The sequence below is a fragment of the Pteronotus mesoamericanus genome, unplaced genomic scaffold (genome assembly GCF_021234165.1).
Source record: "Pteronotus mesoamericanus isolate MK-2021 breed Mesoamerican mustached bat unplaced genomic scaffold, CSHL_Meso_final scaffold_167, whole genome shotgun sequence".
Lineage (NCBI taxonomy): Eukaryota > Metazoa > Chordata > Mammalia > Chiroptera > Mormoopidae > Pteronotus > Pteronotus mesoamericanus.
In genome coordinates, this window is record NW_026555308.1 from 27,151,350 (window position 1) to 27,177,983 (window position 26,634).

The window sequence follows — 26,634 nt, forward strand, 5'->3', positions numbered from 1 at the left end:
TTGACATTATGGGTTGTGGCATCAGCCAGACCCAGTTGCAAATTTTGGCTGTTGACAGTAAGTAGGCAACGTTGGGCAAATTGCTACTTAATCCCTCTAAGCTTGCTTTCCTAACAGTACCTACCTCTCAGGGGGTGGGAGTATGGAATACATGTGAAACAAATGCAAGGAAAGTATTTAGCATATGCCTGGCTAGAAGAACTTGATGCTTGTTAGCCATTAATATATCTAAACAATTTTTAGAAACCAGATATTAACATATTTCCTAGTTCATGAGAACAGCCTTTTCATTTTTTCCTTCCTCTTCAACTATCCAGTATCGATAGAGGTGGAATGTGGCCTTCATGCTTTCATAGAAATAATAGGTAAAATATTAAACAAAAATTTCAAGTGAAATATGAATAACCACAATATTCCACTCCCTCTCTCTTCCCAAGCTGAAACAAACACCTCTCAGCGCAAATACTCCTGGTTGCCCATGTCTGCGATATCCCAACAGTCACGGACGCCTTGGGGATTTCTGTATGGAAGTGGGATAAAGTAACCCGGGAGCAAAGAGGAGCTAGGAACAGGTCTGAAGCTGCATGCGCAGGGCAAGACAAGTTTTATGTATTTGGGGTGTCTTTGGAGAGGTACCAATGGAGGTTATAGGGCGGCCGGCCACCCCCACCCCAGGGACGCCTCAGCATCATCCTGGTGATGGTTGTTGTTCTAAATAACACTAAAGAAATGGAACAGCAGGTTAGTCTGACCTAACAGATGTTAGAAAAAGGGAAGCTGGGAAGGAATTTTATTTTACCTTTTGACCTTGGTCAAGCAAGTATAATTAAGTCAGCAGGACATTAAAAACTGGCAACGCTTATATTAGAGTAAATCATCTTGTGAGGGGAAACAACACTATACAAATGTCTAAAGGCCAGGATTTTAAAAATTAGTCTTAGAGCATATGTGCTGATTTCCTGTGGGAGAGGGTGGTCCGCAGGGTTCGGGGCAGGGTCCAGGCAAGAGGCCCCTGAGGCAGTGGAAGGTCAGAGCAGGACAGAGCAAGCTTTGCTGTCACATACTTACCCTGTCTGTGACTGTCGCTATAATCAGGGCATTTGGCACCAGAAGGGCAGTTTTGGTTTTCTTTATTAGGGTTACGGAGAAAGCTGGAATAGAGATCTGAAACGGAAACACTGAGTTAACGCACTGGTTAAGGCTTCACAGAACAACACTTCAGATCTTCACGTTAAAGGAAAAACAAAACAAAACCAAACAAAACCAACAACAAAGAAGTCAAAATCAGCAGCAGGCTCTCTGGGATCCTTAAGAAAAGTGCATCTTAAAGAGCGGCATGCCTGTGTCACCGAGCTCCTTCACCTGGTGTTAAAGCCAGAGGGTAAATCTGGAGCCTTAGTTCTACTGAAGGGCTTCCTGGGAAACCTGTATTTTACTTACATTCATGTTAAAGATAAGCCCACGGCTCTAAAGAAGCTCCGTGCTGGTGGTCATCCACTTTGGGTTAATCTCCCATACCCCGCTCTCCTCTGTCCTTAGGCCCAGGCGGGTAGAACAAATGTTGAAAAGCACTGGCGTATAGAGCCATGACTGGACAAAAAGTCTGGGACACGAACCCTCAGTTCGGTTCTGTCATTATCTGTAGGACCTACTCTGCCTTATGAGTTATCCTTTCTAGGTCTCAGTTTCCTGATTTGTAAAATGAGGATAGTCTTATCTACTTCCCAGCATTTTCTCCGGATTAAATGAGGTAATATATGGAAAATACCTAGCACTCAATGAAAGTGTTGTTCATTTCCTCATTTGCCTCAAGTAAAGAGGATGGGTGAAATAAAAGAACTCTTAAGTGCTTTTCCAGTTCAAACAATAAAGAATAGCAATTTACCAGATGAGAAGATCATTTAGTTATGGCATTCCTGTAAAGCAGATAGTCTAAGAGATAAGGACATTTGTTTAGGGTGGTGTATGGCTTGCTCAATGTCATAAATACAGCAAGTTACAAAGACAGAATCTGAACAAATCTGATTCCAAATGTAGTTCTTTTTCATACAGTGTATTGCAAGAATGTATCAGATACCACAAAGAATAGTTGATGTTCCTGATACTTTTATGTTACATCCCTTCAACCAGGTTAGGCTAAAAAAAAAAAAAAAAAAAAAAAAAAAAAAAAAAATTGATCACATCACTTTGATTCCTGAAAACAGAGTCACACACACTCATGGTAAAAGGAAAATGACCTGAATCTCTCGATAGGTACATCCACTCACTTGAACATATATTTTGTAAAAATGTTTTTTATATTCTGAAAGAGATTAATAAGGTCAGTGGGGAAGAGGAGGGCTTTATGTTAGTACTGCCAGCTTAAAGGAAGAAAAAAATGCTTTTAATGTTGAATATTTGCATTCATATTTAGGTCTATGAGATGGAATTGTTGTACTGCCCCTCCAGGTATGAGATAACTTTGGAAAGAAGTTAAGATCTACTCAGACAGATGGTGATATAAAAACAAGTCTCATTTTGTTTTGTTTCTGAACAGCAACATATACACCGTGTTGAGGGTCTAAACATTTGGATCCCCCCCTGCATAATCTAAGCATGGAGCCCCCTGGAGAAAGAACTTTTGATCAATTGCTTCATAAGTATATAATGACAACTAAATAACACCTGAGACATAAAGTAGAAATAACCGTTTAGTTTGAGCCTAGATGGAGTGTGATACATGTGTTTAATTTTACTAGCATCTGAAAATACCAGTAGGCTAAAAGGTCCTGATTAAATTAAGACTATGCTTGATCAATATTGTTTCCTGGGTAGGATGCTGGAAAACTCCCCTTCCTAGGGCAGACTGTTTGGTTGCCTTTAGTTCACACTGGATCGTGCTGGACCAAGATCTACAGGCAGTGAGGAAACTGCCACAGAGCTGAATCCCATCTCCTTGACATCATCCTTTGAGGGGAAGAAATGTACAAGTCCCTCTCATGGTTCTTTGTCCCGATTCCTACTAGTTTTCAATCGCTTTTCTCTTAGAACACACGCAAAAAGCAATCCCAGTGTGTTAAGTCTTTAAAAAACCAGGGTCACTCTTTTCACCTTTTCGGGGGGTCAGTTCTCTCTTCGGTAGAAGTAGGATTTTGAAACCACTGGCAGGATCACATTAGCTTGAAACCGCACAGGCTGGCTGTGTGAATTCCCCTGTTCCTTAAAAACGGCATTGTTTGCTCACTAATGTCTTCAAACCCTGCTGCTTCAGTCAAAGGCGCTGGCTCGCTCTGAATTCCTGAGAATTATCTTTACCACATTGGACTGGAGCTCAGCACTTCCCAATCCCCTTGCCCACTCCAGGAACACGATCTTAGAAACCAGAAATCTAGAAATATGGTGAGCTACTGCTTAACATTGCCCTGTCTTACACTGATTCAGCTAGTACTGTGCATCAAAATATTTATCTAAACAACTCCATCTAGCAAAGGAACGATATAAAAATAACATGTTTGACCTAAAACTAGAATGCTGTCTGCTGACTCAACACCAACAAAGACAAGACTCTCCATTTTATTTGTTAAGTGGTCTTTATCTATAAAACTGCCAGTGGCTTTAGGAAGAACACTTAAATGAAACATACCTACCACTTAAAAAGAATTTTTACTCAGCTACTTCATGAATACACATGCTGCTGATTCATAATCGTAAGTCACCATCTTTGAAAACTCGCTGAGGTCACGCAAACCTCAGAAGATGTTTCTCTGACTCCTTATTCTGGTGACCTGAATGTGACAGCATAGCTCAAAGGCTGAGAATGTCAGTGGGAGGGAACTGTGTTTCCCTTCTTATGGCACAGGCCCAGGGCCCTTGTTTCGGCAGGCGGTGCCCTGGGAAAACTGCCAGTTCCTTCAGGCTGCTCTCCTTAGTGGCTCCATGTGGCATGGGCCTCTACTCCCCCGGATCTGTGCTTGCGGAGAAGGGAAAGGCGGCACTCACATCCCTTGGGGACTGTGGGTCTCCAGCTCTCTCAGACCAGGTCTTAAATGCTCCAATTCCCGCTCCTTTTGTGCTGCTGACGGTACAAAGTGAGCTCTACTAAGTTGCTTGTTTGGAGGCCTGTTCTTCTACACAGCTCCAATAGTTAACTGGTGTGAATACAATACGAAATAAGTGTTTCCTAAAACAATGGTTTTGGGTGTAATGCACATCTTTGAGACTGATTATGGGATGCTTTTCATATGAACAACTTTGAGTGTTCTCTGGTGGCACCTGGGTAAGGAGGATGTAGGGCCGGATTGTGGGGGAGAGAGATGTGTCATCGAGAGGCATTTAGAACCAGCATTGTTTGGAACTACCATAAAGGAAACTTTGCGTGAGGGTAAAATAATGACACAAATATTACAAATATTGCTACACTTAAAACAATATTCATAAATATAGCAGAGGGTTAGCCTTCTTTCTAAAAAATTATACAAACCTTAGTGTCTTTTCCAAAGACCTTGGAATGAAAACAGATCCAGTTTTCTGATACAAAGAGCTTCCCTTGGTATAATATCTCTTTCTGCAGGGCACAGGTAAAACCTGGGAAAATATGTACAGGTATAACATCATTTAGCAATTAATTTAACATGAGACTTCTGTACATATGCTGTGACTCAGAGATGGGTAGAGATAATACACTCACAGACTCAAAAGACCTGTCACCTCTTTTTCAATCATCTATAGTGGAATAAAAATAGTGAAACAATTTCTTTTCATGCAAAGTCTTACAAAGTTTAGTATGAAATTCAAACTGGGAAGGCGAGTCTGCCATTACAAATGGGAGTTCAGGAACGGCATTTCAGAAACCCCCTTTACGCAGGAAGGGGCGTCACCTTTGGGCTACTGTTGGCACTCCTGTCCCGCCTTCCCTGGGACGGTCACTGGTGACTCCCTTTGGAACACTATGGACAGTCTAACTGCGGGAAGAGCGCGTGACCCGCACCTTCCTGTTTGGAGACCGTGGCTGGAGTCCAGCACCTTGCGTCAACACTGTATACGGAGAGGCTCGACGGGAGCCCCGGGCCCCGGGAACCACAAGGAGAGCAGGTGCCTCCCTGGCAGGCTGCGCAAGGCATGCAGACGGGATCATGAGCTCTGCACAATGCAGGTATCAACGCCTGTCTGTCCACCCAGGCCTGTGTTTCTTTTTGTCCTGTATCTCAGGACAAGCCAAACACAATGCATTTCAGCAGGAAATATGGAATCCTCTTGGACGGATTCTAGAGCATGTGGAGAGATTCAGTTTCCTACTCTGCTTTCTTGTCTTTCAAGGTACTCGGTGAGCGATGCGTGCAGCCGGCATCACTGCTGCAGCACGGCTTTCAGGAACGGATCCCCCTTGGCGACGCCCTCCCCAGACCCTGCCCTCTTTCTCTCACAAAATCAATGAGCATCTTTTCAAATACATAGCATAAAAAGTCAAACAGGTCAGAACTTACTTTGCCTCAGTGGTTCCTCAGTTGGGACATCAACAAACAACTTGTGAAAGTGCATATTTGCCTTGTACTGCAGTGAGAACAAAACAGAGAAATCACTGGTCTTAGTTTTCTTGTGAACCATCACACATTTTAACTTCCATTGAAAGTACATGACACATTCTCCCTCCCTTATTATATATCTTCAGGAATTCCATTTCTCTGAGCTTACAGTCTCCAACACAACCCTTCAGTGAAAAACAGTGGGAGGCAGGGCACAAACCCTTGTTGTTTCCAGCAAGACTAGTGACCTGCTGGATGGATAGACAGCTACAATCACGATGCAGTTCGTGGCCAGCCTTCGGCCAAAGAGCTAGGTAAGGATGCCCTAAATAAGAAATGAGAAGAAATTCTAAGGAATCTCACCAGGCAAGACAAAGATCCCAGGGCGCTATACCAGTGAGTACTCTCAGGAGACAGTGGTTAAAAACTTTGTAGTCACATCAACCCAAGTTTAGGTTGTGGCTACATCTCTTCTTTGGTTTGTGACTGTGGCCTGGTCGCTTAACTGCTCTGAGCCTCAGTTTCCTCTTTTGTGCCAGAGGGCAGAAACAGTGCTTTCCTCAGTGGGATGCCATAGGCTTAAATGGGATCATACAGCTAAAGGACCTACTCTCTGACATTGTCTCTGACACTGTTATTGTTGTGAAGGCATCCCTTCAGGGGAGATGGCTGTCGAGACAAGACGGATTTCTCTCAAGGGAGGTAGAAAGCCCAAGAGTTGGAAATGCTGCAAAGCACTTCATTTTCAAGGCATCTATTCCCACAACTGGGACAGCAATGTGCAGACCGCACTTTAAGCTTTGTAAGGTGCTTTCACAAGCCACCCGCACAATAACCTGGGGGTCGACACCCCCATTGCACGGGTCAGAATGCTGAGCCTCAAAAATACTGAGTAACTGGAACCACTGAGTACTGAGTTACTCAGAGATGGAGCTGGGTCCTCCTTCCACAGGACCACTCTGCCTGATTGGGGCTTTTGATGAAAAAAACCTCATGGGGAAAATAGAGAGATACTACATTTAGGCCTTGATGTTTTACTATCTAAACTAGGTGTGGTCTTAACGGCAAAATGGGTCCTAGTACTGCTATAAAGAAGAGCTTCAGACAGGTCATGCCGATGACAGACAGACCCCTACGAGTTAGTTGTTTTATAGATAAACACCTCATATAAAGGAGGTTACCATATGCTGCTTCCTGGGAGTGCATCGTGCATCCAGGAAGTCACCTTGATTAAAGCCAGATGTTCTATGGGGGTTTTACTGAGATTGTTTTCAGTGGCTACAGTGAACTTGGGTGCACCCTTGATTTAAAAATATCCTGGGCCATGGACTCTTCACACATGTAACTGTGATAAGAAGTTAAAAAAAAAAAAAAAGGTAACGGGCCCAGTGACTCAGCTGGTTGGAGCATCGTCCTATGCACCAAAAGGGCGCAGGTTCGATCCCTGGTTAGGGCGCGTATGGGAGGCAACCATCAGTGTTTCTCCCACATTAACGTTCCTCCCTCCCTCCCTCCCTCCCTCCCTCAAATCAATTAACATATCCTCAGGTGAGGATTTAAGAAAAAGGTAGTAGGACTGATTGAAATAAAAAGCAACGTGACAAATGCAGTGCCTGACTCCTGACTGGATTTTAGAGAGGGAAAGAAATAACCCTTATAAAGGATACTCACTGCTGGGAAAATTGTGGAAATTTGAGAATAGATAGTATATTAATAATATATTTTTTATATTTACTATTTAGTTAAATTTATTGGGTGTGTTGACAGTGTTTCGTAATAGTTCTATTTTTTTTTTAAAGATTATTTATTTTTAGAGAGAGGCGAAGGGAGGAGAGAGAGAGGGAGAGAAACATCCATGTGCAGTTGCCTCTCACACGTCCCCACCAAGGGACCCGACCACAATCCAGGCATGTGCCCTGGTCTTTTCTTTTCCCCCTAACAGATCAGTTATTTAACTAGGGTTTTTGAAAGAAATGTAGAACCTATACCATTCTTAACATCCCCCTATTTTGTCCTGCCCGTTCCACTGGCCACAGACGCCACTGCCGCCTTGCCGCCGCCACGCTGCGTCCTCTCCACCCTGGCTCTCTGCCTCCACCCCTCCTACCCATCTGGATGAACGTGGCTTCTTTGAATCCTTGGTTGTTGCACTTTCACACAATTAGATTTTCTGGTAGTTCTGAGTGTTTTTTGTTTGGAGATTAGTTGTGATCCTTCTTATGGCTGTGGAAGGAGGTGAAATGTCCACCTACGCCTCCATCTTGACTGGGATTTCTGTTCTGTAATCGTTCTTAGGAGTCATATATTCAAGTACTTAGAGATGAAGTATCAAAAACCTGACTGCTGGCCCAGAGAGTACGTCACACTCTGTGGCACAGAACTGGGCTTCAACACCTATCCAAAATTATTTCTGGGAGAGAACCATTACGCTGGTCACAGGTGTTCCTCCTGTGTGCAGTTGGGTGGCCTTCTGTTCACAGGGGTGCCTTATCACTCTTTCATTTTAATGCAAAGATGTCACACCTCTCCCGGCCTTGACCATGATAAGCCAAGCCCTCGGCTGGTGCTGGCGCCTGTTGGGGATGCCTGAGAGCCCTGTCGCGTTATTCCACATGGGACTCACTACCCACTCAATGTGTGTTGAAAGGTCAGTGATGAAAATCAACTAAAGCAACTACAGCCTAGCCTTTTCTTGGTTTCGTTTTGTTTAAGAGTCTCTAAAATCTATGCTTATGTGAGTCCTGACGAGCAGAAAGTTGCACACTCGGGTTCTTTCTTCCCATTGGCTTTATGCCTCTGTCGCCCTCTGAGACAACGCACATCTCATTCCCCGATTACCTGGCTGGAAGACGAAGACTTTTTCCTTTCCGCCTTAGAGTCATTTTTGCTTTCTGTTTTACAGTCATTCTTATCACTTGCTAAAGAGGCACCATCGAAATTGGGTTTTGACCTGAGGAAAGAAAATCCAGGGAGTCTATAGAATGAATTTTTTACACTACTCATTTATTTTATTGTAATAAATCTCAATTATTATGCCATCTCACAGGAAAACCTGACTTCATTTTTCTTTTCTGGATAGCAATAATCACTCGTCCTCTGAGGGGATGTCCATAGCAAATGTTGTAGGACTGGGGTGATTTCAGCTGGGTGGAATCCCAAACTGAAGAAGTGGTAATTTGTAGAAGAGAAAAATAACAATGTAGTTGTGAAAGTAATGATATAATCTCAAAAGTATTTTAATCACTATAAAGAGTAGAGGAGGCAAACTATTAAACAAAATTGCAGCTATAGTTCAATAAAAAATATTTTTATTTCAGAGATCTATTAATATTTAACAAGTGTTAATTAAATGGGGTATTGTGTTAAATGCCTTGGGACACACAAGAGCCTGTGCACACATCAAACATCTTTCTAAGTCCTCATCACACACAAAAAATTTGTAACTATGTATGAGACAGATGTTAACTAGGCTTACTGTGATGAGCATTTTGCAAGGGATACAAATGTTGAATCATAGCACACCTGAAACTAAGGTAATGTTATATGTCAATTATACCTCCATAAAAAAAAACGAAAATAAATTAAAAACAAAAAACTTTTTAGAAAGGCTGTACATGATGTGGCACCAAAACAAAGCATATGATAGGCAGTAGGAGGAGGTATGAGACAATTAGTCTAACAGGAGAAAAGGGGAGACCAGTAGAACAATGTGGGTTTCATACATGGGGCCTAATGCGATGAGCAAGATTTGGGTATAAGGAAAAGAGACAAAGCATCCCAGAGTGGGAAAACAGCTGAAGTGAAATTGGGATAAAAGGCAAGTCCAGGATGGCTTTCTAAGGTGATTCTTGTAAAGGCTCTCCATTTTAGCAGACTTGTGAATCTGCGCATTCCTTCAACCCAGGCATTTCAAAGTGGAATGCATGTATGATTTTTAGAGATGTATATATGAACAAGTTTTACGCTATGATTACGTAGATTTTTTTTTTTGTTTACTGGGGGAAAATGGCATATGAAATCCATGATTTCACATGGATTTCTTAGAATGAGATACAGTTAAAAATGATTCCTCAGAATAAGGTGCACTTAAAAAATTTTGGTTCAAAGCTAATTTAGGAAGAATCTTAAGCAATCTGAGTGGTATATGAGTGTGACGGGGACAGAAATGACTAAAGTTAGGGAGACGTCAGGTTCTGGTTTTCTCAGCTGTGAAAAAACAGACTGTGTGTTGTCCTGGGCCCCTTTCGACTCAGTTTGAATCTGTGCTGCTCAAACCGCAGGTGAACGACCTCTCAGCAATTCAAGGTACACTGATCTGGATTCAGGTGCTGGGCACTGAGCCTATTTACAGACTGAAATTTCTTTAGAATTCTGGGGAGTACTTAAAAAAAAAAGGAGTAAACATTTGTACTGTACTTGAAAATGATTTTTTCCAATGTCAAATTACCTATTATTTATACTACCCACTAATTTGGATTTATCAACTCTACTGACCTTCAAATTAACATTAATGGAATTGTCAAGGCAATGATCAGACCTTTTGAAGAACTATGGACAGGAAGCAAATGTGACAAGTAGGGCAGCTGTAGCCTTGACGACTTCAAGAGGAACCGCAGATGGGGCTTGTCTGCAGAGCCCTGGTCTCTGGCGGTGGGGGGAAGGGTGCCTATTTACATCGTCCTGAGTTCTTTGGGGCCTCTCAACCGTGTTATTCTCACTTCCCACAAGTGACCATGGGCAGAACCACACATTAAGCATTTCCAGGCAGTGAGAGCAGAGCCTTAAACCCAGTGCTGGGATCTTTGCAACTACGTAAGGCCCAGGCCCTGTGAAGTTCAACAAGCATAACCTGATAATGAGTGTATTAATCTCATCTCAAGCCTGGGGAAGTTGGAGTAAAACCAACATTATTTTACAAGTGCATGCTGTAGCCAGTCAATAGCAGTGAAAGACACAAGAAGCAACATGCTTTGTGCCGTCGCGGAAGGACTCATCTGCTGAGTGACACAGGCTGCCGTGACAGGAAACAGCTACAGAAAACATGGTTAAAGGGAGAGATCAGATCAAGGCGTGCAGCCAGGATGGAGCGATAACTGAGAGTGACAGAAAAATCTGGGGGCAGAGAGGGAAGACTTACGCGTGGTCCTGCATGAAGCATAGATGTGGAGAGAGGGTGTGGGCTGGGTAGCCGGGAGGGGAGGGAAAGCAGGAGATATTTAATCATCCTTTAGCAGAGGCCAAAAGACGCAGAAGGTAGCAGTCTGCCGGTTCTAACAACAGGGAGGAGAGCAATCACTCCTCAACTTCTACACATCAATGACTGACTGCATTACTCACACTTGACCACTGGTCTAACCATTCTCTTTTGAGGGCTAAAAAACCACTCTTAAGTTCCTACTTCTTCCTTCCAAGTGAAGGAAAGCACAGAATTGGTGCTTCTGAGGGTGACGGGGACCACAGCTCCACAGCTCAAAACTGCCCGACCCCCCACAGCCCCACAACCAAACCGTGGTCCCAGCACCCACCCCAGGAAATACCCACCCCTACGAACACCCTGCCTGGGGATCCCAGGTGGGGTTCCCCTCTGCTCTTTTTCGCGGCTGCCAGGAAAGTGAGACAGCAGGTGTGCGCACCCAGAGGCTAAGCAGACATTCCACCCTGGGTGGGCCTCACCAACAGCCTGACCCGCCTTCCCAGGTGCTTTATAAATCTAATCTGGAAAGAGGGCCACCCTGGCTTTATCAGTTAGCAAAGTCCGTGCTTTAAGAAAAGGGCAGACATTTCTGCAGAAGGCTGGGGCAGGAAGGGCAAAAGGTGCTTCTAGGAAGTGATGAGCAAGGAAGGCAAGCGCCAATGCAGGGATTTCAAGGTAAAGCACCCCACTTCTTTCCCAGGAGTGTTATTTGCCTATAGATGACAATCCTCACTCACTCTTTTAACAACCTCCATATAGCACTAGAAACACCACCTCCTCTGGCAACCCCTCCTCCCAAGAAGAGCAAAAGGAACAGAGTCAACGTGAGGACTCACCGCAGGCAGATGAGTCTCTTCTGGTCTGGGGACTCGGCCTCACTGGATGGGGTGGGAGGCTGGGATGCTGGTGACCTGCAGGCCTTCTTTTTCTCCTCCATACCATTCTCAGCCTCTGAGCTGGAGAAGAGAGAAAAACGCTTCACCTTAGACATCCTGGGGGGTGAGTAGACAAAACAGCGAAGTCACCTCGCTTTCTGGAGAATAAAATGATCTTCAGTCCCCACCAAGAGGCTGAGGTCAGCTCGGGCAGCTGTACCCGTTCCGAATCTCCATTCCAAACCCTCTGCGCTGGCTTCAGCAGGCAAACATCTGACTTTGTGGGGACCTGCTGCCTCCCAGGTCTGCTCCCGTGGGCCTGGCTCTGCTCTGCCGGGCTGCTCGAGTGCAGAGCACCTGGAGGCTGGGAGGGCCCTGCACACACACTCAATCACGTGCCTTCAGCCAGGTGTGGGCCTTCCAGTGGGGGAACCCCCACTGCCCTTTGTTTGCACTTGTCCTGTGCCACTTACCACCTTTTGTTGCAGTTCTATAGGTCCCACTTAGGGTTGTTCTTTTAAACTGGCAACTCTTTATGCAACGTACAGTCTCATTGACCTGCACAACCACCCAGACTAGCTAGGATTATTACCCCCCATTTTATTGGTGCAGAATCTGAGGCTCTCAGATATTAAATGCAGAACTAGCACCGGACTGAGTCGGGATTCAAACTCAGGTCTGTCCATCTGCTAGGCCTTTGTGTACATGAGTGTGTGCTCTGTCTGTCTTTCCCCCTCCCCATGCATCCATTCTCCCCACTCCCCAACCATCCATGTGTTCATCGAGTCCCTTCGTTAGCTCTTCAGAGCAAGAGCTCCAGGATGGGGTGGGGATCTTGCTGCTTTATATACCAACCACAGGGTCTAGGACAGTGGTGATTTACAATCATGATCACCAGGCTTTTAGAAAACTAGATTTGACCTTGGTAAAGAGGGAATAGAGAGGAAAGTCAGTCAAGAGGGTCTGCACACTGAACCACTATGGATGGAGGCTGGCCAGTGTGGCGGGCACAGGAGTGTCCCCTCAGCCTCAGGGACAGAGAAAACCATTCCAATGCGGGAAGGAGGAAGGGAGGTGGCGGAGATGGCAGGGGTTATACGTGGATCAGACGCTCCTTTGTCTCAGCCTGCACAGCAAAGGACTCACAAATAACACTCCTGAGAATGCAAGAACCCCATGGTGACTGAGCATCAGGGAAGACATATTCGATGGCATTGCTATGACAGTTTGGTTCATTTTATTTATTTTTTAAAAAGACTTTATGTATTTATTTTTAGAGTGGGAAGAGAGGGAGAAAGAGGAAAAGAAACACCAATGTGTGGTTGCCTCTTGAGCGCCCCCCTACTGGGGTCCTGGCCTGCAACCCAGGCATGTGCCCTGACTGGGAATTGAACCAGCGACCCTTTGGTTTGCAGGCCGGCACTCAGTCCACTGAGCCACACCAGCCAGAGCCACTTTAGTTCATTTTAATCCTAACTTATCACACCTTTGGTATCTTTACCTGCAAATGAATACACAGGCAGGAAATGTCACTGGTTAGTTTAAGCTTTGTGGTTGCTGAGTTACCACTTTTTACAGCACATGAAAATTCCACTGTGGTGTCAAAACCAAGACCAGGTACCTCTGACATGGTATCCATTAATAACCTCTATGAATGGCTGATGCCCTCATTTTGTAGTTAACACTTCTCTTTTCCTAAATAGGTAAGTATTTGAGAACAAAGGTCCAACCCTCTACTTCTTCAGTTCCTTTCATAGTTAGACCACTGGCGTACAATAAAAGGGCTCACTCCATAACTGAGTTGCATCATGCTACAAAAGGTGGGTGGAAAGCCTTGAACTGTTAATAGGCAAAAACTGCTTTGGTTTGAAAGGGAGGATTTTATTTAAATTTAGCATCAAGTCTAATGTATGGACCCAAAGAATTTTAGAACTGTTAAGGGGCCTTCAAGCACACCTCTGCCTTCTCCCCCAACGCCCCAAGACCCTCCTGTTCTTCAAAAGCATCAGGCAGGAAACCACATGAGAGTCCCTCTTGAAGCAGGGAGACTGAGTGTGTGCAGAACTTCAACCATTCCATCTCAGTGTTCATTCAACTATTCGCTGCAGTTTAGGCAGGGTCAGATGCAGACGGAGACAGACAGAGCCGTCACTGTGGTACAGCACCTTTGTGAGCTTCCAAAGAGCCACCACACTAGGAAGGACTCCTAAAGAGGTGTCCCCCTGTTTGGATGTAGCCCTCCTGATACACAGCCTGGCAGAGATAAGGCGCCTCCTGCTTTAGGCAGAAATATCAGCAAAGCTTGGCTGGATTTCAGCCTCTCCTTGCCCCTTGCCGGTCAGGCACTTCTGTGCAGTGCAGGGCGCGAGGTGCCTCAGTGCATGGTGGTCCTGATTCAGCCCCCCCCCCCCCCCCCCACTTAGCACTGGAAGATACAGTGCACGCCTCTATTCACCCACCCACAAGCAGTGCTTTGTAATGACAGAACATAAAGGTCTGCTCAAGCTAAAACGGCTTCTTTCTACCTAGTCTCCATCCTTCTTTTCCTTAAACTGCACTTGGCCTCCAGTAGTTCTGTCCTTCAAGACCCTGGGGGAGGGGAGGAAGGGGGGCACAAGCTCCAAAGTCTTTCAACCCAGTAGTCTCTGCTCTGCTGTTGCTGCCTTTATAACTCACCAGGCCCCAGCTAATGCACGCCTGTTGTGTTAATGTTTTCCCTCACAAATAGCTTACTTGTCCAACTACTAGACTAAATCTCCTAAAAGCAGGGAGCTCCTGTTTTTGTTTTTGTTTTTTTCTCCCCCACTGCACTCAGCTCAGCATTTCGCGCATAGCGGTCATTCACAGGTGTTGACTGATGGCGGATGAATTCGGTAGCATCTCAAAGAGTAAGTGAAATCCGTGCCATGGACCAACTCAATTTTAGAATTTTGTTGACTTTAGCTTGAAAATGCTGTGGAAACTCAAGCAAGTTCATTTCTACCACAAGAGAGATTGTTCTGCAAGCACACTACATCTCAGAGGTGTTGTCAGCAGCAGACTGAAACTATGTAGCAGCCAAACAGCAGAGGCTCAGGAGGGTTTGTGCCACCAGAATGCGGGAGGGGAAATGGAATGCTTGCTCAAGGCCTCTTAGCAACTTTAAAATTACTGTCAGGGAAGCTGACCATAGAGAAGCAAGGCCCTTTCAGGGATACTGACTAAAGAGCCAACAAAACAAAAGAAAACCAACACGAAACAACAAAAAAAAGCAGTTCTCTTTTCTTTCTCTAGGATACATTTTTTAAAAAGTTTAAATTTATTGGGGTGACATTGGTTCATAGGGGCTTAGGTTTCAGGTGCACATTTCTAGGACCCATGATCTGTACACTGCACTGTGTGCCCGCCACCCAAATTCAAGTCATCCTCCCTCACCATATAATTGGCCCCCTTTACCTTCTACTACCTCCCCACCCCCTTCCCTGTGGCAACCACCATGCCGTTATCCGCCTGTGTCCGTGAGTTTCAGTTTTGTATCCCACTTATGAGTGAAATCATATGGTTCTTAGCTTTTCCTGACTGACTTACTGGCAGAGCTGGGCAAGTGAGAGGGATGAGTGAGGGACGGTTATAAGCAGCTATCGCAGCAGCAGCAGATGCTGGGAACACCGGACCAAGCTTCACTTGGGCCACGGCAGGTTATTTGCTCTCCATCTCCAACCCAATTGAAGCATTAGTTACGGGCCCTAAAAGCTTTTCAGTAGGAATTTCAATGAAGTGAGACAGAGTCAGGCTTACACCAGCTGGGCCTGACTTCACCTATTAGGGGACAGCAGTTTTATTACCAGGTAGAAAGTGCTTGTTTCACTGAGACACTGCCACACTCTGTTACACAGCCTATAAATAAAGAGCAGGTCGGACAATCCCCATCAGCAGTCCAATTCTGTCAATGACCAGACCTCGTCAATCTGATGCCAACTTGATCTGGACTTCACAAATATTCAGAATGAGAATTCTTATATGGGGTCAACCACTGTTCCTCCCCGAGAGGGTCTCTGTGAGGTTACGGTTCTCCGGTCACATCCATCATTGGCCCTGTCTCTCCTGCTGAGAGTGTGTTGTATTCAGGCTTCATCTCATGCAGGGCAGAGTAAGTAGCTACTGGGCCCAATGATGATGAAGCTGCATCTCAGGTAAATGAAAACAAGTGCCTCACTGTAGTGCAGTTCAGGAAGCGGTGTTCCTTTCTAATTATAGTAGCAAACACCTATGTGTGAATCTACCTTCAAGTCAGTCTAAGCTAAGGGATAAAAAAATGTCCCTCAACTCCCTTATGATAGTAACGGGGTGGGGAGTTTTACATCCGTTATCATTTTTTAAAAATCTCCGATCACCATTTCCTAAAACCACAGTCCGGACCAACGAGGGTTCAGAAGGGGCTTGGAGAGAGGCCGTGCTTCACCACAGGGCTTCCACCGGCCAAAGTCCCCGCAGCGGACTGTCGTGGCTCCAGCCCGGCCTGTGCAAGCCCAGTGCTGCTGAACCCTGTACTGAAACCCGGGCTGCACGTGGACTCGCCAAGACCTGGGGCTGCACAGACCTTGTTTTTGGTGTGCTGCCTGCTTAGAGGCAACACTTGGGAAGCAGAGGTGAGCTACAGGGGCAGAGGGTGCCTCTGGGGACTGCGGGGCAGCAGCCATCGTCCAGAGACACCAATCGCATGAACCAGAAAACAAGGAAGCGGAATGGGATGCAGAAGGTGCAGGGGTTGTGAAGGAGACCAGGACCTCCCCAAGGCCCTCAGCCTCTCTGACTGCAGAGTAAACTCAGAATCTCCCAGACTGAATTGTTGTAAGGTAGGAAGAATAGCCTTTCGTTTACAATTCTGATATACATTTGTCTAGAAACTTTAAATTTTACTTATTTATCTACGCATTTATTTCTAAATAGGTACCAGAAGCACAAGTCCACAATTCAAAAGTTACAAATGGAAAAACAAATTGCCCTTCTACCCCTGTCCCACGGAGGACCCACTGTTGTCCCAACTTCCGTGTGTCCTTCCAGGGAGAGCCTATGTGTATATTTTTTTAAGCACACATAATAGCTTACTATGCTACACTGGGATTTTTTTTTTTAAACTTATTGCACCTGGGTGCTCTTTCTTAATTACCACAGTTTCCTCATTCTTCTTAATGACTGAAAAGAGTTCACTGCAATGGGTGAATTATAATCTAACTAGTTGCTTACTGATGAACATTTAGGTGGATTTCAGTCTTGTTACAAATATAAACAACACTGCAACAAATGTCCTTGTATGTTTATTATGTGTGTGACTATTTCCATAGGATAACTTCCTGGTAATGGAACTGTGTCAAAATGTACATAATTTAAAAGTTTTATAGTTATTGCCCTCAGTAGAAGGTTTGTGACCCACGCCCACAATATACAGCAATGATTACACATTCTCACTGACAAGGTGTTAAACTTAAAAAAAAAAAAAAAAAAAAATCCTGCCCTGGCTGGTGTGGCTTGGTGGGGTGAGCGCCGGCCTGTGGACTGAGAGGTCCGGGCACATGCCTGGGTGGCGGGCGGTATGTGAGAGGCAACCTATCAATGTTTCTCTACCACATCAATGTTTCTCTCCCTCTCTTTCTCCCTTTCTTACCCTCTCTCTAAAAAATAAATAAAATTTTTAGAAAACCCATTATAGTTTTGATATTTACATTTCTCTTCTTACGAGTAAGGTTGAGTGTACTATTTTCATATATTTCAGATTCTTTAAAGTGTTCTGTTTTGCGAACGAGCTGTTTGTACATTTTGCCCGTTTTTCTAGTAAGCTGTTGGTTAAAACATTTGGGGAAAACAACTCTTACCACGACTGCCTCACTGATTCTTGGCAATATTCTAGAAATGATTTTTTAAATAAATAATCTTAAACATTTAGAAAAGTTAAGCCAATAGTAGGGGTCCGTATAATGTTAAAATAAAATGTTAATGACATTACTGGCAGAAAAAAAATGGAATGTCAAAAATAGTATTTTTTGGTTTCAGCAAAACCTATAGTGAAACATGACAGGCTTCCAGTTTAAGACGGAGAACAGGAGCCCAAATGTTCGCCCCTCCTTTCAGAGTCCTGTTTAAAAAAAATAGTATTTATAAAAGAGTAAGTCTTCTTACAACATTGGAGGGAAACCGTCAACAGAAGTCATTTTCCCAAATGCCTGGAAAGTGGAAAGTAGAAACTGAAGTACAATTTAATTCTTGCAGCAAAGTAGAGGAAGCTGTAGTTGAGAACATGGGCACCGATGGAAGAGAAAAGTGAGCTGTTTGTCGGAGTTCAATGAGGTGCCACAGGAGGAGGAAGTTGATGAAAATATAAGATTAAATTAAAGGTGTTCTGGTGAGAAATCTTTGACTCCCTGACCCACTCTGGCTCCCAACCCCCCTCCTCAGACCCAAAGGGCAGTCAGGTCATTAGCCCCTGTGGGGAAGATACCAGAAAGTGTGTCAGTTAAAAATTGAACAACTCAGGTGCAGAAAACCAGGGTATCTAGTATAGAAGGTGGAACCCAGAATAAATCTCTTCTCATCTGTCCGTTTTAAATAAATGAGTCTCCAGGAGAAGTGCCAACTCCCTGCCCATGTTCCTCCAAGGCTACTCTAGTCCCTCATTTTTTTCCCCTGGTCCCTCACTCTTAAATATGAAAGGACAACAAAGCTACGCCCCAGATATTTGAAGAACATCTGAAGTCTTCCAGAAAACATCGAGATAAACAAATAAGAAAGTGAAAATCTTAGGAAACTGACTCAAGAGAACAGAAGAAAACTCAATACAAGAAAAACAAAAACCCCCAAACCTTATAATAAAGATCTTCAGAGAAAGAAGGTACTGACACAATGTTGTGAAAAGGGAAACCTTCCTTAGCTCCCCAGTTCTCTGAGTCTAAATCCGTAACAGGCCATAAGGCACTCGGTGACCTGCCCTGTCCACCCGTCCTGATCTCTCTGATCCCCTTCAGTCACTTCACGCTCCCACTGGCTGTTCCCCTGCCTGGGTGCTCTACCCTCTATACAGCCACGTAGCCCCCTCCCTCCTCTCCTTTTTAATTCAAATGCTACCTTCTCAGTCAGACCTGTGTATTTCATCAAAGGGCTGAAAGAGAGCATCAAGATACAGAAATATGAAAAGAGAAAAAGTGAAGGGGAACAATAAGACATATTTAAGCCAGGCATTTCCATTTCAAATGAATAGATGTTCTAAACAGAAAAGAAAGGAAGTATGATGAAAGAAAACATATGAGCCATAAAAGAAGGAAAGAAAGGCAGAGATTACTAATTTCTTATCCTAAAAAGTGTGGAGTCAAACTGACTTAACAAGAGATTTAGGTGGAGGTAGTCTTCTAAGAGATAAAAGAATACCTATTTAAAATTGGGAGTGGGAAGGGGGAGGCAGGCAGTTAGTGTGAGCTGACTCTTATGTTCCATCAAAACAGGAAGCTGGGAGGTGAGGTTTAAAATTGGTAAGAAAAAAAGAAGCAGGATGCATACATTTTTATAGCTAATAAAATGATCACTACACCTAAAATCAGGTACGGTTTTAAACGAGGCTACTGGGAGGCAGGTGGAGAATGGAAAAGGGGATTCAGTTCATTATAAATGTCAATGTACTATATTATTTTGATAAACATTTACAAAACGTTTATTAACATCCTCAGAGAAGATGTAAAATACAGAGTAGGTCATAAAAACAGGTGGATTTACTCTCCCTGAATGTTTGTGTTCCTACTATGTGTAGATAATGCCAGATGCTGTGCTCTCAGGGGACTTAGCTTTTATTGGGAATTTTCATTTATCACACGAATAAAGCATAACGCCGGCTGTAAGGGATATCTGCCATGAGGTGCCTTGGCAGTTCAGGAATCCCCTCTAATTGTGAAGAGCAGAAACAGGGGAGTTTCGGGGAGGACATGAGCGTGAGCTTGCGTGGGGCGGGTCGGTAAGTCTTTTCTCGCTTAGGACACCAACACAATAGAACTGTATTTCTACTGAAATACATTTCGGCAGAAACCAGAAGTGTGAATTACATCTCTATTTGTCCTATAAAACAATAAAAAGAAAACAGTTCCTTTGGATGGAAAAAGTCAAAACCTCCCATTATCACATTGCAGTCATCTGTGCCCCTCTCTCCCTAAAGAAACACTGCATTGTGCAACGTTTACTGTGGAAGGATTGACATTTGAGCCGCGTACAAATAACCTGGACGTGCGGAGATACTGGAAGGGCAGGAGCGATACAGGAAACACAGAAGGGTCACACACGCCCAAGGACATTTAGCACTTAGGCTTCATCTGGAGTACAGGGAGCCGAAAGAAGCAGAAATACAGTTGTTGTGAGCTGTGATTCCTAAAGAGAGAGGGCTACTTTTAGACTTGATTTGGTTCACAATAGGGATTAATTAAAAACTTTTAATCAGAAGGCATGAAACAGTGGGATATGAAGTGCCCATTTTTTCCCTACACATAGATCATGCGGGTGGGGGCTCCTGATGAGGTACGTGCTTCTGGAGGACTGCACCTGTGTCAGTGCACAGGGAAGGTGGGGGAGGGGAGTGGAGGCTGGAGGAAGATCAGGGGAGGGGGCAGTTTGGTGGCAAGAAGCAGAGACTGCATTGGAGAAATGACCAGAGATAACACCAGGAGTACAGAGTGCAAGCAATGGAGAAGAACATCCGAGATAACCCCAAGGTTAGGTATCTGGGGGATGGAGAAGATAGCACTGGCATGAACAGTTACAGGGAACACAAGAGGAAATGTAGTTTGTTGTGAGGGATTTTGCGCATCTAGTCTTAGTAGAATAAACTTAGGACCTTATTAGCAGGTGGTAAACTGTATCTAAAACCAAAACAGCCCAAAAGGACAACAAAAAGAATATCTGATTTTGCAGAGGAAGAAGATTTTGCCAGTTGGATACTATTTCTGCTGAGGCCCAAGCACAAGGCCAGGGCAAAGAGCAATACCTAATGCTCAGCTGCAATACCAGGACTGGAAGGATGGCTTATTGCAGGCCACCGAAGTGGCCCCAACACACCTCTTTAACCTGGTGTCACAGGGCTTCCCTCTGTATTGTTGAAAATGGGTAAGTCATTGCTCCCTGAACAGTCACGTGATTCATTCCCCCTTTGTATCTACTACAATTCTGTTTTCTTAAATCACTGCCTAAGGCAACTCCCATAACCCCCCAAAGTGTTTAAATGTCAGGATTTTGAGTGAGACGAGAGAAACCCAAATCAAATGAGCTTATATTTAAAAGGCACGTCCCCAAGGGCTTTTGTCACTGGTTTAAGATGAAGTCAAAAGTAGAGAACAGTTGCAGATGCTTCCCTCCGACCTCCAGAAACACAGCAGCGATCTCCAGGGCCTCCCGCTCCGAGTCTCTGGTACATCAATGCCCGATTCATTTCCTGAGACACCGCCTCCATTACGTCATGCCACTGGTCCAGAACCAACAATGTCTTTCTATCTATTGAGCATCACTTCAAGGCATCTGGAGATGAGCCAAGACCTCCAGAGTTTTGCAGTCTCCCTCTACTTTTCCCAGAAGAATTCTGCATTCCAGCCATGCTGGTCTCCTCGCCACAGCCTTGCTCACATCGGCTCCATCCTCTCTGCACTGGCTCTTGGTTCTTCTGGCCAGGAATATCCTCTCTGATCCTAACTACCGCCAACTATCCATTGTCCCCCACCAAGGCATGTCCAGTTACATCCCCTTCTGATACTGGCCCCAATGTCTGGCTCTAAGAAATTGTGCAATTAACACTTGTTGACCAGGCAACTTTGCGTATATCTGTAGTGCAGAACAACAATCAGCATTTGATACAGGGACTGGGCTTGAATTTTGCCTCAAAACCTATGTAGTGAATTCTTTTCCAACATTTACAAATTCTTTTGGTGAGGACCATGCTAAAGGCGGGAGAGGGGGGAACATGGCCGCCTTTTCACCGATCTTTCACTGAATCACATGTGCAAACTTAGTTTTCAAACTGATCATTGGTTAGGCGAGCAATAATTTGAAACCATATGGAAACTTGATCACACTGTCTCCACTGTTGGAAGAAACAATTGTAAGCAAAATCATAATCAAACTAAAAATATTCGCAGCAGTGGTATTTTGAGGCCAAGCATCATTAGAAAACAACAAAAGAAAATGACAAGAAAATACATCAAGGAAGCAGTAATTGACTTCTCCAATTCCCAGAAAGGTAGCTTGAGACTCTGATGTGGTTCCTTTTTATCTACAGCCTCAGCATGTAAACATTATTTGTTATGTTGTATTGCTCAGTGCTAATAAAATTTCTAAAAATATATATATATTTCTCCTTCAAACCAGAAAATAATTTTCTCAGGGGCAGGGGCTTTAAATATTCTTTTTTGTATTTCTATCATCATTCCTTCTTTGAAGCTGTTCATCAAAACAGCTTCAAAACCAGCAATTACTGAATGTCAAAGGGAGCCACTTTTCATATACCTAAGATATCTTAGAAGACACCTATTTAATGAAAGTGTTTGGCTTGAAGGATGTGTTTGGGGAAGAACTAGATTTTAAAAGTAGAATGAAAAACTTACCAAAACAGAAAGATAGGAATGCAAAGGAATAGGGCATGAAATCCAGGAAAAAATATTTAGAGAAAATATAATATTGACTTCTTCAGCTATCACAGCACGTATTTAAATATCATAAGTTCACATAAAGATTGAAAAGTACCTTGGGTACTTTAGAAATAACTGTAAATTAAAACCTAGATTATGGAGAGTAATTGTGAGGTAATACAGAAAAAGAATGTATCATGTGATAAATCAAAATAGCCATTTCGAATTAAGGACAATTCTGAATGATAAAATGACGCAAAGGTGTTTATATAAACTGAACTTGCAACTGGTCAAATTCACAACTGTCTATTTCCCAGAGCAGGAACTCTAAAGTTTAAAAGTAATTAAGGAGATCTTTCTTTCTTTCAATCCCCACCCAAGGATATTTTTTCATTGCTTTTAGAAAGAGAAAAAAGGAGAGAGAGAAGCATCTATGTGGGGGAGAAGCACGGATTGGTTGCCTCCCAGATGCGCCCAGACAGGGAATCGAACCTGTAACCTTCTGGTTAGGGGACAACGCTCCAACCAACTGAGCCACACCAGCCACGGCTAAGGAGTTCTTTCACCTAGCTTTGGGTAATGCCACAAGAAAAAATTTCAAATGGGAATCTGGTCTATTTTTAAGTCTCTATGCCAAAGAAATCCTATACTCAAGATAAATAGGGATACTAAGGACTAACCCGGTTCTCAATAGGTTTACAGTTGAAATGAAGAGATTAAGCACAGACAAAAAAACAAAACTCACTGCTGCATCAACCCGTGAAAACCCAGAATAAAAAATGTTAATGCCTCTATTCAGATTATTCAGAACTAAGTGGGGGTCCATCACAGAGAGTATAATTTTGGAGTCCCATTTTAAAGGAAAGGAGGACTGAGGATCACACAACATTGGGAGAATGAGGACTTCAGGCAAAAGTAATAAAAATATTCCGTGTGTAAGAAAGGAGAAAGGAAAGAACAAGTAACTTACATCAGAAATTGCCAAGGAAGGAAGGAAGGAAGGAAGGAAGGAAAGGAAGATGTTTGTAGTATAAGAACCTGAGAGGTGAGCATAATTATAAGGATGGAGGGATAAGAGTGTGGCTGAGCAGAGAAGTTTCAAATTTATGAGAGTGCTGGTGTGGTTCAGTGGATTGAGGGCTGGCCTGCGAACCAAAAGGTTGCTGGTTTGATTCCCAGTCATGGCACATGCCTGGGTTGCGGGCCAGGTCCCCAGTCAGGGGCATGTGAGAGGCAACCAAATGATGTATCTCTTGCACATTGATGTTTCTCTCCCTCTCCTTCTCCCTCCCTTCCCCTCTCTCTAACAGTAAATAAATAAAATCTTTAAAAAAAAATGTTATGAGAGAAAAACAGGGCCCCGCCATGGTTTTCTGAGATGAGGCACAGTGTTATAAAAATGGAACTCCTGAGAAAATCATTGTCTATCTTCTGAGAGATGGGTACTGGAAGACAGTAATGTCAGAGAAACCCAGTTGAGAGGTACTTGTCCAGGAAAGAGAAGGAATAAGGACCAGATGGTAAGTGAGAAAGGAAAAAGGGAGGAGACATCACTAGCAAACTTCACGGGCAGAACATTCCTTCATGTTAACACAAATTCCTTTTCAAATAAATTTCATTTCTTTTGTTACCATACCTATGATAACTTTTATTTGGAGAGAGAGGAAACGTTTCATGCCAGATATACATGCAGTTATCCAGAAGGGAATATTTTACCTATTAATAGCACAGTAACATTGAAGTCTTAAAAAAAAAAAAAAACAATTAAAAAACCCAGGGCCATTAGAAGCTGACTTGAGAAGAGAGGAGTGTTTACTTTTGTTTTAAGAACCCCTGTCTCCATGGAGACGAGCTGTGCTATTTGGCCCTCAGCTGGTGGAGGCATTTGGACATGAAGCATTGGAGGTGTGAGCTGCCTCCTGCCTCCCTGGCTGTCATCTGGGATGACTAAAATGCTGTCTTTCCTCTTATACCCTTCATTTCCTGAACTCTTTCTGTTCCATGCAGAGGGGAAAAAATCAAAAACCTAAAAGACCAAGGTTTGTGGGCACAGCAGCAGAGTTAAAAGTTGTCACCACAGTCCAAAGTAGCACAGAGAATGCTCCAGAAAACTGTCTTTCCTTTGTTTTCCCCCACTCAAACTCGACAGCAGTACTTCCTCAGTCTCCTGTTTTCGCAAGTGCACGTGCATGAGGACAGCTCAGGATGCTGACTGGGCTGTGCCACACAGGAATTTCCTGGAAGTCAGCGGCCCACCTCCGGCCACATCACCCACCAACAGTGATCAAAATGGGCGCCGGATGTATGGATGTCATTAGCACATGTGAAAATTCTCTTTGCTTAAATGCTATGTGTTATTAAAACTCAGATTCCCTTCTAATGAAAAATTAATGGGACTCAACTTCTAAAGAAAGGTACTGTCACTTTTTAAAAATAGGTTACCTACATGTAAGAGAAAACAGTTTCCTCTAAAAGGCTTGGGCTTAACCAAAACACATCCAAACTAAATACACTTACTTAAAGAAAGAACAGTTCATGCTATCCTATGGCAACAAATAAAAAAAGAGGACATTTTTAGTTATTTGAAGTTGTGAGGTTGAAAGTGTTAATGTAACCTAATAAACCTATTAACTGCCTCTTAACTGTTATTTGTTTTTCCCTGGAATCTATCCCTGTGTTTCGTATATATTATTGTCAACGATATGGAATTATTCAATATTTATATCACAATATATCTCACATGTGATATAAATATCATATACAATCATAATATTTGTTATATAATTGTTATAGTAGGCACCAAAATATGGGATAATTGTAGAACTAACAACTCCTCACTGTTGTTGAAGAGACATCTATCAGTCTTACTTCCTGTCTCTTCATTTCTTCCACAGAAAATATGCAACTCTTTTTACCTGTGCTAAGATATATTGTGTTGGAAAACACCTGTCCTCTGCCTGTTTCTCGCCACTCCTTCCTACCAGATTTTCCAGATGACATTTCCTTTACATTGCTGTTCTCAAAGGACACTCACACCCACACCATGACACCATTCCAGCCCTCACGCCAACTTTATGAGGCAAGTATGTGTGACAGGTGTTATTCTTATTTCACAAATGAGCAAACTAAGATGGGAATGTTGAGGGACCACACAACAGTGAGTGACTGGAACCTCCATTACTCTCACACTTACTTAGACCGTCTCCCACCAAACCCAGGCAGACACCAAGACCTGTGGATTTTACCTCCCTGATGTTTTCCAGTTATGCCCGCCCTGTTCTCGGCTGCTTCCCTTGGCCTAGCTAGGGTCCTCAGTTGTCTCCTGCTGGGACCAGTGCTCTGTCCTACCTCACTTGAGTTAGTATGTGCGATGCTTCCTCTTCCCATCTCGCCTCCTTCCATCTATATGGAAATTTGCTTTGCCCTGTGTTTTTTCTCCCAACTCTACTCCATAAAAAAACCCTTTTGTTCTCCACTGCCTGCAGGATGAAGCTGAAGCTGAGGACAGGAGGCCCTCGGCAAGCTAGAACCTCCCTCGCTGGCTCTTTGGCTTCTGCCACGGTTCAGCCCTGTGCTCAGGCTGCCCAAGACCTGCCCCCTGGCCCTGGCCAGCGCCGCTCATCTCCCAGGGCTCAGCTCTGGCTGGGGCCTCCTCCTACAGGAAGTCTTCCCCAGCCTCTTTTGTGCCCCAAGGACTGACCCTCCTTTTTTGTGATGCTCCGGCTCAGTACCTTCTAAGGTATGACAGCTATGGCAGCTGTACACTTCAACACAAGTTCTGCTTTAAAATGACAAATGGGCTACGGCTTACTTGCCTTTCCTCTCCTTAGACCACAAACCCCTGGAAGGCAGGGTCTGGGTCTAATAACGAGCCTGTATCTCTAGGGAGGAAGGTGCTCCCCTCATTTCCCTTAAGTCCCCACGTGCCTTAAACCAGAACCAGAGCCAGGTTCTGATTTCCAGCCCAGAGCCCTTTTTGGCTACACCGGGCAGTATAAATAGCAACAGGAAAGGATGTACTGTGCTGGAAATCCCTGCACTTGGGCAGACTGGCACGAGAAAGGCCAGAGAAGTTTTCCACTGGGGGTTGGATGGGGTTCTGGCAAACCTGAGCTGAACTAGTCAGGGGCAGCTTTAGCAAGGCAGTGGCCCACCCTTCCAGTTCTTCAGACAGAGACCTGACGTATCCATCCCGCAAAGGCTATGGGTAAAGACACATTTTCATCGAGGAAGCTTTATTGCTTCTTCCTGCGAAACTGGGTGAGAGGCAGTGGAGCCTGCCTTCATAAGGCCAAACGAGCTCCTTGTTCTTGCTGGGGGGCCATCGGCCTTAGCTGGTTTTACTTTGTTAAGAGTGCAAAGGGCAATGCTTAGATATCGTAGATTCCAAGAAACCAGAAGGAAGCAGGATTACTTTTTTTCATTTTCGCCTCTGCAAT

The 26,634-nt window shown here is 44.0% G+C and overlaps 1 protein-coding gene across 2 annotated transcripts in view; it reads right to left on the bottom strand.

Annotated features, from left to right (window-relative positions):
* GRAMD2B (GRAM domain containing 2B) overlaps positions 1-26,634 on the bottom strand; it is a 101,293-nt gene that overhangs the window by 13,919 nt on the left and 60,740 nt on the right. For both annotated transcript variants that reach the window (XM_054589885.1, XM_054589886.1), the window contains exons 2-6: positions 11,532-11,651; positions 8,340-8,451; positions 5,463-5,529; positions 4,460-4,563; positions 1,069-1,164 (exon numbers count right to left, since the gene is read on the bottom strand). In XM_054589885.1, coding sequence (XP_054445860.1) covers positions 1,069-1,164; positions 4,460-4,563; positions 5,463-5,529; positions 8,340-8,451; positions 11,532-11,651 — 499 coding nt within the window. The remainder of the gene's footprint in view (positions 1-1,068; positions 1,165-4,459; positions 4,564-5,462; positions 5,530-8,339; positions 8,452-11,531; positions 11,652-26,634) is intronic.